General features: G+C 29.5%; 1 protein-coding gene across 1 annotated transcript; it reads left to right on the top strand.

The window, feature by feature from the left end:
• Positions 1–3,895: 3,895 nt before the first annotated feature.
• On the top strand, positions 3,896–13,602 carry LOC145101457 (protein DETOXIFICATION 42-like). Its single transcript, XM_079038662.1, has 14 exons — positions 3,896–3,955; positions 7,207–7,370; positions 9,905–10,026; positions 10,641–10,919; positions 11,019–11,212; positions 11,296–11,431; positions 11,520–11,616; positions 11,701–11,801; positions 11,890–12,053; positions 12,150–12,221; positions 12,528–12,644; positions 12,874–12,969; positions 13,066–13,187; positions 13,424–13,602. Exons 2-14 carry the CDS (start codon positions 7,294–7,296, stop codon positions 13,464–13,466), a joined length of 1,620 nt encoding a protein of 539 aa, XP_078894788.1. The 5' UTR covers positions 3,896–3,955; positions 7,207–7,293; the 3' UTR covers positions 13,467–13,602.
• Positions 13,603–13,907: the final 305 nt, after the last annotated feature.

Here is a 13,907-nt window from a genome sequence, read left to right as displayed (position 1 = left end):
ATCCTAATGCGAGGAAAACACTTTGGTCAAGTGCTAGGAGGCTATCGGGTTGCAACAAAGGAGTGCAATACCTCGTACGGGAGTTTATGGTCCAAAGACCATACGTGTTGGAGTTTACGGCCCAGGGGAGTAAACTCATGGCCGTAAACTCTCTATTGGGTCACTAAATGATGCTCAAAGTTATTACAACTTAAGTGGTGAAGTGCTTCAAGGCTTAAACAAGTGTTTGTGTGGGTTTAAAGCCTTAAAATGGTCTTGCTTATATGTTCACGGCCCTGGGACCACTCCCCCCATGAGTTTATGGCCGTAAACTCATGGTAAGAAGTACCATTTGATGTTTTGAGGTTCCTAGCTCATTGGCGATTGGTTCTATGTTAAGTTCTAGCCATGTGGAAGCATTAGGGCACAATATCATCCCTTTATAGAGTTTACGGCCTAAGGACCAATCCTTATGAGCTTACGGCCGTAAAATCTATGGGAACATGGTTTCTTGGATGCTTGAGGTCCTTAACACTTCAACGATATGATCTAAGCTGGGTTCTAGGCATAAGGAAGGAGTTAGGGTGCAATTTGCCCCATTTATAGGGATTTACGGCCCAAGAACCTGTCTTGGCCGTAAACTCCTTTGTTCTTGTGTTTCCTTATGATTTCTAGGCTATAAACACATTAGGGTACAAGTCCAAACTAGTTTCATTTCTCAAGGAAAGGACTAGGGCATCATTTGCCCCTTAAGGAAGGGTTCACGGTCCAAGATGTTCTTGGGCCGTGAACTCCTAAATCTTGTGGTTTTGTTATGATTTCTAGGTTAATAAGTATCTACTAAGCCATAATATACAACTAGAGAGAGGTGCTCATGTTTTGGGACGAAAGCCCGAAGATCCTTGAGAGAGAATTTGACTTTTCTCTAGTTGGAAATGTAACTAATGAAATAATATGGCTCAGAATCCTATATATACTCCTGGGATTTTTGGCAGAAAATATTTTATTTACGCAATGAACTCTAATATCATAGAGTTTTGGAATAATAGAGTTGTACAATATCCTAGTGCATCCTCTCTCCTAATATCACTCAAAGTGTAAATCCTGAAATACTCAAACTTATACCAAAAGTCTGGAAGTTTACTGCTATTGTTCTAACTTCTATTAGCTGGGTATGGTTTATACATAATGGAAATTTCGGGTTGTCACATTAAACTAAAACCGTGAAAATAAATATTATCCACATAAATCATATTTGATTAAATACATATAAACACATGTGATTATATGTATCCAATCACTTATGATTTAGGAAGATAAGATTCATTATCATGTTCTCGATTCAATTATTGATTTTTTAGACTTTAATCATATGTGATTAAAAATATCTAATCACGTATGATTTATACGGACAAAAAGTATCCAATCACATATGATTTATGTAGACAAGATTCATTATCATGTTCTCGATTCAATTATTGATTTTTTCAACTTTAATCATATGTGATTAAAAATATCAAATCACGTATGATTTATACGGACAAAAAATAATATTGTCCATACAAATCATATGTGATTAGATACATATAATCACATGTTTTCATATACACATAATCACGGGTGGTGGTGATGGATGGTGGTGTGAGGTGATGTTTTGTGGTGGTAGGTGGTGGTGGTTCTAAAGGTTTGTGGGGGTGACATGTAGGGTTGTGGGTGGTGGTAAGGGTAGTGATTATAGTGGGTGGTGGGTGGTGGTAGCGGGTGATGATGATGGGTAGTGGAGACGGTGGTGGTGATAGGTGGTCGTGGTGAGTGTTGGTGGGTGGGTGGGTGAGTAGTGGATGGTGGTGTGGATTGTGGCGACGGGTGGTGGTGGTGATGTATGGTGGTTTTGATGGGTGTGGAGTAGTGGTGGCAGGTGGTGATGATGGGTAGTAGAGGTGGGTGGAGGTGGATACTGGTGGTGGTGGTCTTGGTGGGTGATGGGTAGGGGTGGGGTGGTTATGGTAGGTGGTGGTGATGGTTGGTGGAGCGGGGTTATAATGGGTGGGTGGGGGTGGGGGTGGTAGGTGGTAGTAACGAGTGGTGGTCATAATAGTGGGTGGTAGTGATTAATGGTAGAGGTGGTTGGTGGGGTGGCGGTGGTGGTGGCATGTGGTGGTAGGTTTGTGGTTTTGGTGGGTGGTGAGTGGGGGTGATGGTGGCGGGTGGTGGTAGTAAATGGTGAAAGGTCATGGCGGCGGGTGGTGGAGGCAGGTGGTAGTGGTGGTGGGTTGTGGTGATAAGTGGTAGAGTTGGTGGTAGGTGGGAGTGGGGGTAGTGGTCGGTGGTAATGAGTAGTGGTGGATGGTGATCGTGGTTAGAAATGGCTGGTGGTGGTGATGTTGGTGGGTGGTGGTTTTCATGGGTGGTTGGTGGGAGTGGTGGTGATGGGTGGTGGAGGTGGGTGGCGGTGACATGTTGTGGTGGTGGTGGTGGTGGTGCTGAGTGGTGTTGTGTGGGTGATGAGTGATGTTGGTTAGTGAGTTTTTTAATTTTTTTACTTATATTTTGATTTATATTAATATTATATGATGATTTTAATTTAAAAAAATTATATAGTATAAATTTGTTCTCAAATGTTCTTGTAATTATAAATATTCTCGATTGAACACTTCATATATATATATATATATATATATATATATATATATATATATATATATATATATATATATATATATATATATATATATATATATATATATGATTGAATGATATATATTTCTTGGACTTTTTAGATTAACTAAAAGGAATAAGCTATTTATTCAGCATGTTCATAAGTAAATACTACAATTTCTAAATGCTTTTTCAGATTGGCAATGTTTTTCTTTTAAAAAGATAAAATATAAAAATAAAAAATAAATTATATGTTGTGTCTCATTCAATTTTGTGTTTTTTTGAAACCCTTTAATCCTTTATATTTGTTGGTTTGTTGTCACCAAACTCTTTTAATAATAACATACTAAAGAATCTTGTGTACCTGAAATGCTGCCATCGATCGCGTTTACTTTAACCGATAACCACTGAATTGGTGTGATTGTTGTAAGGTTATTTTTAGCATAAGCAGCATATCTAATTAAACATTATTTTAGTAATTATGTACTTATATATACTTATAATAATTCTTTCTGATAAATAAAAGTTTTTTTTTTTTTCGCCATTTGTCATACTTTCTTTCAATTTGTCAAATGTTATTTTGTGGTTATTTTGAATTAATTTTTTATTTTATATGTCTTTTTATGAGTTTTTTCTATTTTATTAAATTCACATAATATTTTAATATAATATACACAATAAATATAGTAATAAATGGATATCAATTTCAATAATTAACTTACCTTTTAATTTCAAAATTTTCAAAATTAAAGTTTATTAGTTTATTTTATTTATTTAAATTAGTATCTGTTTAAATTTAAAAGATAAAAAACATTTATATTATAGTAATTTAATATTTTTGTTATTTTCTTATAAATTCAAAGTTTTTAAATATTTTGATATTTATATTTAATTTTTTTTAAGTTAACTAATTTAATACATGGATCTCACAATTAGTTTATACTAATTATATTTACTTCATACAGTTAAACCCGATTTCACTAATAAAGTTGATGCATTCGGAAAAAAAAAACGAAAATTACAAGAAATAAACTAATCAGGCGTCTAACTCTAATGAAATAAATATTGATCATTTGATCAATGTTATAACTCAGTTACATACTTTTACTCTCACATCTATTTCAATTCCACCAATTTTTGTTGATTTTTTAAATTAAAATATTTTAAAAATAATAAAAAATGTTATAACTTTATGAAAACGATAGAAAGTAGCCAGACTTGCACAGTATATATAGTGGAGGGAGTGGAAGAGTAGTTTGAAGGAAAACACTCATTTTCTAATCAACACGGAGGAGAAGAGAGCTCTCAATTCTGATAGGTAGGTTATCTTTCTTGGATCGTTAAACCTTTTCTATATTTTTCTAATAATTCTTTTGTGACTCTAAACATCCATATTTGGTATCTCTTATGATTTATTACTGTTACACGACATTTCAATTTAATTAGATGCTTGCAATGAATTATAGTATTAAGAAGTATTAAAACTGTTATTATTATTATTATTATTATTATTATTATTATTATTATTATTATTATTATTTTGTGGTTTCATTTCTATCTCCCAATAACGGTGGCAAACTGAGGACACTACCAGCCGAAGGTAATCTATACTAATAAAAGAGTAGTCATTTTGCCAAGTGTCATAATATTATAACTCCTAATTAATATGATGTCACTTGTCATTCTATTAATTCTCCATTTTAAATTAATTAAACCTCCTAATTAATGTGATGTTATTTTCAATCTATTTATTCTTTATTTTAAATTTTAAATTTTATATTATTGTTTTCATTAGTTCATAAATAAAAAGAGTCTAATATATATGATAAATTAATTACACATATTTATTTGAATCAATAACTATAGTTTTACATAACTAATAAAAAAATCTCTTAATTAATAATGTATTTAAAATTTTATATAAAATAATTGATTAATAATTTTGAATTTTTTACTATGAATATTTAATCAATTTTGTAACCGTGATTTCCACGGGTTATAAACTAGTTAATAGACTATTTGTAATGGTTAACTTTTTTTTGAATAACATCCATTTTTTTATTAAACTTTAAACTTATTTAATAAAAACATATTGTGATAAATCTACTTCAATTTTAAAAAAGTTAACTAATTTATGCTTATTTATCTTTAAAAAAAAAACTCTCATAGCTAATGGTAAAATGGTTTTTAAACTATGTACCCATAGTAAAAATTTATAAAGATAAAAACACTACCATTGTGCTATCTATCTAGTTATAAATATAAATTTTGATGAGTTGGGATGTTATGATCTAAAACACAAAGCCATATTGGTGAATCTTGATTTTAAGAATATATGATTGATTTTTTATCAAAAGAGAAGTTGGTGAATTTCCGACAATGTTACAACCTTAATTCGTTTTCCATTGTATACATATAATTTATCCTTCTAAAGTAAACTTTTGCGCCTAAATATTGCTCTTTGTATTTTTGTCATGGTTCGGAGTACGAAGATAGGGTGTTGTTCACATTATATGGTTTTCATAAGAAACCGAAGACACATGTTAAACTTACATCTAAAAAAGACAAAAGCAAGGAAGTCGTGAACGTAAGGTTTGCCTTGTTTCAATAGGAAAAAATACGTCATATGCCATTACCCATAGCAAAATAAAAAATATATATATAAAAAAAAATATGTTTTTTGTGGACTTGATCTTGCCAACACACCAACGTAGCCACGTGAAATAGGAAAAGAAAGAAAAAGGTAGAAAAATTATAAAAGGTATATGATTTGTAGTGACATCGGTATAAAATTATAAATATATGCCACAATTTATGTAATTTATTTCACTTTATCCTTAGAAACAATATATTATGTTAAGATTTCTTGTATGTACTCTTAAAAAAAGTTTCTCCGTCATCTCATTTCGTATGTGCCTTAGAGTTCTGTTTTTGTACATTGTTTAGCTTCCTGTTGGTTTTATGTTCTTTAATAAAATCTATTCTTCCGTTAAAAAATATATATAGTCTTCATTGTGATCACTCAACCTGAGTAATTTCAAGAGACAAGCTTATTATTGTTGTTATTATTTTTATTATAATTATCAAATATAATCTAAATTTTAGGACATGAGACACCAATCAAATACCAAATTATTATTAATGCAAATATGATATGTAATGTTATATCATTCTAAATATTATCCTGACAATTATTTTAAAAGCCATTTGAAGAAGATTTAAACACCACACGAAACCGACAAACACAAATTTGAACACCATGATCTCAAGTTTCATTTTAAAGAACTTTTACGAAATGTTTTAAAGCATATCTCCAATTACTCAAATAAGATAGATATTGGATAACAAGTCAAGAAACACTTAAAAGACCTTTACATGGCATCTTTAGCTTTGTAGTCTCGATCGGTATAAGTAGTTGCTTTATGGACCTCCAATACAGAAAAGACTATTAACTAAATCGCATATTACGCATATATACATATGAAAAAAATCCGTCGATATATTTTTTCTGGAGTCTGATATTTTTTTTGCACCAATTTGATTAATATAACTTGCGCAGTTTGCATTAATTTTAAGGGTTGTCTCAGTTCATAATAATACTAGTAAGGTTGTGTTTTGTTAGAGTTAGACTTGAATTTCAGTCTTCTGATGTATTCATCTATTTTAATTCTTATGTTGGCTAAGTTAATTTCATATAAAGAGATGATTTGTTTGCTTCATATGTTTTTTCATTTTATCAAATCAATTAAGAGGCATTTTCAAGATATTTTTTTCGGTTAAAAAAAACTTGAATTTAAGTTTTTAAAAAAATGTAATATTTTCAGGGATCAAAGCAACATGGGGTGACGACACAGAAACTTCTTATAGTAGTAGCACCAAAAAATAATAGTAACACTAATTTTTTTTATAGACGTTGCATTTTAATAGAAAAACAATTTATTATTATTATTATTATTATTATTATTATTATTATCAACACTGAAGTTCCCAAAAAATAATAGTGACACTAATGTTTTTTTTTATAGATGTTGCGCCTTAATAGAAAAACATTTTATTATTATTATTATTATTATTATTATTATTATTATTATTAGAGAGCGAAAAAAGAGTAGTGGTTCGAAACCCCAAAAAACCACTTAAATCCGCATTCTACTTTGAGTTGTCCTATAATAATTAGCATTCATCTATAACTAATTAGTATTACGTGAAATGAATATATTGTAAATCATAAATTTGTGAATTCTTAACTTTCCTTAATATAAAAAAACATGTAGACATTTGATTATAATTAAAAATGTTTATAAAAATCTTATGCGGGATGAGATGTATTTTTTTCTAAAGAAAGGAATTTAATTATTAAGCTATCACATTTGTTAGAGGACCTTTCACATGCCTTTCTCAATTCTTTACGTGAAACATTTTAGCCTTTAACTTTTTGGTGGGATTGTCATTGTAGTTCCAAAACCATGTTCAATGATATGATTTATTCATCCAAATTATTATGTTGGTTGTAGATTCATTCTCCATCATATTCCTAACGTGCTACGATCATATATATGCATATTTCAGGTTTGAAATTACCTCTCGAGTTGAGAGTTGAACGTTTTCTAGCTGTCTATCATCTCACCCGTTTTACGCATATTTAATCTTTGTTCTATGGCCGAAGATGGTGTTGCTCTTCCAACACAGAGAAAGTGGAATTTTCCGATCTTTGTTTTCTTCAAAGATCTTAGGTACCTTTCATGTTTGCCTGCTCCTTTATTGAGAATCATTTAGTTTATATATAGTTGGAATAAATGAATGCTCAAGTTCTTATATCTACATTATCTGAAAAATCTATTGGCTACAGGAATAGAAAGCCCCAAAAATATGTAACGTATTATCTTGATGCTAAAAAATCATTATGTTTTTTGGTCATGCTAATTAAAATTTATATATATATATATATATATATATATATATATATATATATATATATATATATATATATATATATATTTACTAACTTATAAAAGAAATCATACAATTTCTATAAATAGATCCAATAAAATAATATTATTTTTTAAGACGTTCAAGTCTCTAAACGTAAAGTACAACTAATCATGAATAAAATAATATTAAATTTTAATCTGATTACCTTTGAAATCTTATCTCTTCCAAAAATTTGACCCGATCTCTTATCCAATTAAAATAAAACAAATAATCCATTATATAGGCCCTTTTATTTGTAACTTTTTTAAGTTTTATTTATTATTTATGCCCTCTAATCGAAATTGACCAGTCAGTTGTAAAATCAAATATTTTGTTTAATATGAAGAAAAAATATCTATGTATGATTTATGAATAATAGAAAATTAGTATTTCATTTGTTATTCTGTTCCATGAAATATGGTTGTATTAATTTTATTATTTTTCGGTTTAAAACTTTAGATAGTAAAGTGGATAATAAGATATATCCGTTTAGACTTATCTGTATCAAGCAAATCGGGTTGTTAAGATTAACTTTGATTCTCTCTTTTATTAACTTTATCAATACCAATAAAAGTATAAGCAAGTCACTTCGTATGGATGTATCATGATTTCTAAAATGAAGGACTATAAACGTACACTACACACCAAAATATTTATTATTTTTGTATTGCAAGAGTTACATTTATTTGTTGCCGTAAAACCGATCGATAACAATATGCATATGTTTTGTGTTACTTGAAATCTAACATGTTTCCGTATAAAACTTATTGCCGAATGAGAAACTATTTTTTGCCGCCGCTTTGCGCGGGTCTACGGCTAGTGTGTGTGTGTGTGTGTGTGTGTATATATATATATATATATATATATATATATATATATATATATATATATATATATATATATGTTCAGATTCATTTGAGATCATATTATTTTTATGCAACCGTGAGACGCAATCTAAAAACAATTTTAAAATACAAAAATAAAAAGAAAAATCCGAAAAAAAATTTTAACTATTATTTTCGTTGCTTTTTTACCTAAAAAAATTAAAAAAGTTACCTTTTTTTTAAATACATGAAATATTCTAATGTGATCTTTTGAATATTAGATTATTCTATTAGATTTTTTAGATACATAGAATATTTTATTAGAATATGTAAAAAAATGGAATTTTTTTAATTTTTTATTTGGTATTTTTTTTTTTTTTTTTTGGAAAATATAAATGACGAATATAATATTTGAAAAAAAAAATTCGGAAATTTTCAATTATTTTGAATTTTAAAAATGTTTTACTTATCTACAAAATGAGTAACTATAATTGCTTCTCACGGTCTCACAAAATTAGAATGCTTCACATTAACCTAACCCTATATATATATATATATATATATATATATATATATATATATATATATATATATATATATATATATATATATATATAGAGAGAGAGAGAGAGAGAGAGTTAGATTCAAATGTTTTCACTATCTATTGTGTGCATGTATGACTGATTCTGGACAAATCATTTTAGTTATTTTAAGAAAGTAATTAATGCATATTAAATGCTGAAAATGTAATTAATATTCATTATATCTTCAACATATAATATGCATTAATTATTTTCTTAAAATAACTAAAATGATTGGTCCAGAATCAGTTATACATGCACACAATAGATAGTGAAAACAAAATAACCTAACCCTATATATATATATATATATATATATATATATATATATATATATATATATATATATATATATATATATATATATATATATTTGTGTATGAGTTAATTACAATATTTAATTTTTTTATTCTAAATTTGGCTATATTAATGTTACGTAAGGGCATGAAGTTTGAAAGATTACATGAAAATATTTATTGATTTAAATTATAAACCTTAATCAAATAGGATTTAGCCAATTGCATTTTCTATTCTTTTTCAAAAAAATTGTTGCAATTTTCTGGAACAACAATTTAATGTTTATGGAAATTAATATTGTCATTTATATTTTTAGTTCCAGCTACATAGCAGTCGCGAAACATTGAGTTAACCAAAATAATAAAATATATTAGTGTTAAATGGAGACAATAACATAATTGTTCGCCAGCAGTTGGGGATAATATGTTTAGTTTTTTTGGGATTTTCCATTACTACTTACTAAAATGAAATATTATTTGTCACTGATGAGAAGTTCGACATCATCTTATTCAGCTCATATAATTATTTTCCTATTTGGAACAAGTTAATCCACTATTAATGGAGTTCTTATTTTCTTTTGATATGAATCTGTAGGCTTGTCCTCAAGATGGACTCACTTGGAAAAGAAATTATTTTAATTGCTTTACCAGCAGCCATGGCATTAGCAGCCGATCCAATAGCTTCTCTGATTGATACAGCATTTATTGGTCGTATAGGTATCTCTCTTACTTCCTTCAACATCCTAGCATTTGTTTATATCTAATGATAATTAAATTATGCATTTTTGGGCTTTAATTGTCGATTGTTATGATATTCTTTTCTTTAGTAGAAGTGACATAAAAGCAATAGTCCAAGGATCAAAGTTGACTTCGTCCCAATCAATAAAAAATCAATTATGTTCATTCTTGATAATTTAGTGTAGTTTCTTCCTGAAAGTTCGTTTTTCTTTGAAAGCGTACATCTTTTTCATTAGGTGAAGACATATACATTCATGATTTAAACAATAATATCAAGAGAAACCAATAAATTGCCCTCTCTATACAGCATAGGAAAATCACTTCACTTACCTCCATCTAACTGCCTAGGAGGACATATATTGCACTCAAACTATTTATCTCAATACAACATTACCAAAATTTTAGCTTTTAAGATTTTAATTTCCATTGTTGTTATAGGTGATGAACTTGTTGATGCACCAATATTGGTTTAACATATATTTATGTTTCAATGTTTACCCATAATGCATGCCACCTAAAATACAACGGACTCATGTAACATCATTTTACTTTAATTACATGATCTCTTTAAAATCATTTACGCTTCTATTTAGGCCCAGTGGAAATTGCTGCTGTTGGGGTATCGATTGCCATTTTCAATCAAGTTTCAAAAGTAGCCATATTCCCACTTGTGAGTATTACAACATCCTTTGTTGCCGAGGAAGAGACTATAGAACGAATGAATAGAGAAGCAATCGAAGTTCAAAACACAGAGAAATGTTGTTCGAATCAAGAGAAAACTAAAGAATTGACGCAAGATGATGCCAAACTTGAAAACATGGAAAATGGTTCAACACTTACGAACGAAAAAAAAGAAATGGCAACAGAAAAAGGTAGATATGACCAAGTAAAATATCATTAATTACAATATTAATTTCTTCTTCTTTTTCATGATCTCATGGGTGTTTATAACTTGTTCTTGATTTATTTAGATTTCCCAAAAAGTCCATGCAAACATATCAATGTTACAAACAACATTAAAGACAAGTCGAAGCTAGAAAAACATAAGCGATGTATACCTTCAGCATCAACAGCGTTGTTGTTTGGGGCAATACTCGGTCTTCTTGAAACACTGTTACTAGTACTTCTAGCAAGACCATTTTTGAGTTTAATGGGTGTGAAATCAGTATGTATCTTTTACATTATAGTAATCTTTTTATGCTTTAGCATAACAATTAATTACGAATCTACCCTCTCTCTCTCTCTCAGGGTTCTCCGATGCTATTACCTGCACATAAATATTTGACACTACGTTCACTTGGAGCTCCAGCTGTTCTTCTTTCTTTGGCAATGCAAGGAGTTTTTCGTGGTTTTAAAGATACCAAAACTCCATTATATGCCACTGGTATTAATACTAAAACCTTTTTTTTATTTCTGATAATCCAACTAATTTCTTATTTTTGTGTTCCAACATATTTTCGTACTCTATGTAGTTGCGGGTGATGTGGCAAACATAATATTGGATCCAATTCTCATCTTCACTTGTAATTTGGGAGTTAGTGGTGCAGCCATTGCGCATGTTCTATCACAGTAACTATTCATCATATTTTTGTATAATTGTATTTTTTCTTCATCATTCATCTTTAAATTTAATAAATCACATTCATTTTTTAGGTACTTAATATCAACGATTTTGTTGGTTAAACTGATGCAACAAGTTGACTTACTACCTCCAAGTCTTAAGGCTCTACAGTTCAGTCGATTTCTTAAAAATGGTATGCAATGTATTTTGCGAAACTTTTTCTATATAATCAAATCGATTGTCTTTCCCTTTTCAACAACTTTCTAGTGTTTTCTCCACAGGATTTTTATTGTTGTTTAAGGTAATAGCAGCGACTATTTGTGTGACTTTAGCTGCATCATTGGCTGCAAGATTAGGTGCAACGTCTATGGCTGCATTCCAAATATGCTTACAAGTGTGGTTAACATCTTCACTTCTTGCTGATGGTTTAGCGGTTGCTGGACAAGTAAATGCTATTTAATTTCTTTTTAAAATATTGAAAGGATGCACATCGCTTTTAATATGAGGATTGAACAATGTCTTTAACCATGGAATTTTGTAGGCAATAATTGCTTCATCATTTGCTGAAAAGAACTATGAGAAGGCAACAGCTGCAGCAGCTAGAGTATTACAAGTATGTTTGAAGTGAATTTATGCTCTTAACTCAAAGGATATATTAATCAGAGAAATTAAATATTCTTTTATTTTTTGTTCTTACAAAATCCTATATCTATTTAAATGATGACATGTGTCACATTAGTATATTAAAATTTAATTAAATGAATATTAAATATTACATATGTCACCATTTAATTAGGTAGAAGAATTTTTAGGAACAAAAGGTATGAAGATATTTAATTTCTCTATTAATTAAGGATGCTAATTCTTTAGTTTACTTATAATATGGAAACACTATTAATAGACATTTTGCGAATTGTAGATGGGATTCGTGATGGGTTTGGGGCTTTCTCTTCTTGTTGGACTCGGTTTGGAATTTGGTTCTGGAGTGTTTACAAAAGACATAAATGTTAAACATATCATTGCGATAGGTGTCCCGGTAATTATCTATAAATCTAATAAAACACCCCTAGGATACCCTATTGACCACTTTTTTAAAAGTCAACCAATAATTAACTGTTTATAATCAGCTTTTCCAAAAAACAATGCAATTTCATCCTATAAAAATATTTAAAAAATTAATTAGGGTGTCCATATTGAAATATCGGATGTCTTTTTAGCCAACCCCATTGTTATAAGACTGATGTTTAATTGTTTGTCACAATTAGTTTGTTGCTGGGACACAACCAATCAACGCAATAGCTTTTGTGTATGATGGAATTAACTTTGGTGCATCAGATTTTGCTTATTCAGCATACTCAATGGTTAGCATTCACTACTCAAGAATTAACTAATGGCAACATTTTTCTGCAATAAATGCATATTTCAGCTCTTAGTTATTCAAATTGTTTTCTTTTTAGATCCTTGTGGCTATAGGGAGCATCGGATCATTATTTGCTTTGTACAAAGCTGCTGGTTTTGTCGGAATATGGATTGCTCTCTCCATTTTTATGGGCCTACGTGCCATTGTAGGCATATGGAGGTAACCTTCTTTTTATTATCATAGCGAATTTTGTGTTAGTTATCATTCCTGTTATCAACATGTAAGATCATAACATGCAACAAAATAACACTTGATCAACCACATAAAAATTAAATAGCATGACAAATGTACCACGTACTAAAATTATCTTACGAGGGATTTAAACTCTGTTTCACATGGATCTTAGAAAGTGACAATTTAATGGTTTAGTGATAAGTTGTTGCATGTGTTTGCAGGATGGGAACAGGAACAGGCCCATGGTCATTTCTTAAGAGCTAGACTTTTGTTGTTGTGTATGGAAATTGTAATAAAAGAACAAATTATCATCATAGGATGTTGTCGCTCCTTTTTTGTAAATTTGTAGCTCCTTGGTTTCTGGCTTATATGACAAGTTTTACCTTACCTTTGTTTGGAACGTCTCTTGCTTTAAAATCCATTTTTTTCATCCGTTATGGTGAAACAGTATTAGAAAAAGGTGATGTTTCTTACGAAAATTTCCAAGGACCTAAAATTCATCGGTATATACTATACTGTCTATACATTACCAAAAAAACTTCTAAAAACTTCTAAAGAAATATCATAAATTTATATCCCTCAGAAATCTCTCAAGTTCCTATGTTTACTTAGAAAATTAATAGATATTAAACGTTTCTAGGTACTTCCTTAGTAGTATTTTTTACCATTTTGTTATTATAAACAAATCATATTGCTTTTCTTTTA

This window comes from Lactuca serriola, chromosome 1, assembly GCF_051521515.1.
Source record: "Lactuca serriola cultivar US96UC23 chromosome 1, Lser_US96UC23_V15, whole genome shotgun sequence".
Classification (NCBI taxonomy): Eukaryota; Viridiplantae; Streptophyta; class Magnoliopsida; order Asterales; family Asteraceae; genus Lactuca; species Lactuca serriola.
Note: the sequence above shows the minus strand (reverse complement) of the source record. Positions and strands in the feature narration are given on the sequence as shown.

Coding starts and splice junctions, on each gene's coding strand:
- LOC145101457 (XM_079038662.1), top strand. CDS start 7,294: ATGGCCGAAGATGGTGTTGCTCTTCCAACACAGAGAAAGTGGAATTTT. Junction 11,802..11,889: donor CAGTCGATTTCTTAAAAATG/GTATGCAATGTA, acceptor TTTTCTCCACAG/GATTTTTATTGTTGTTTAAG. Junction 12,645..12,873: donor TCATTGCGATAGGTGTCCCG/GTAATTATCTAT, acceptor TGTCACAATTAG/TTTGTTGCTGGGACACAACC.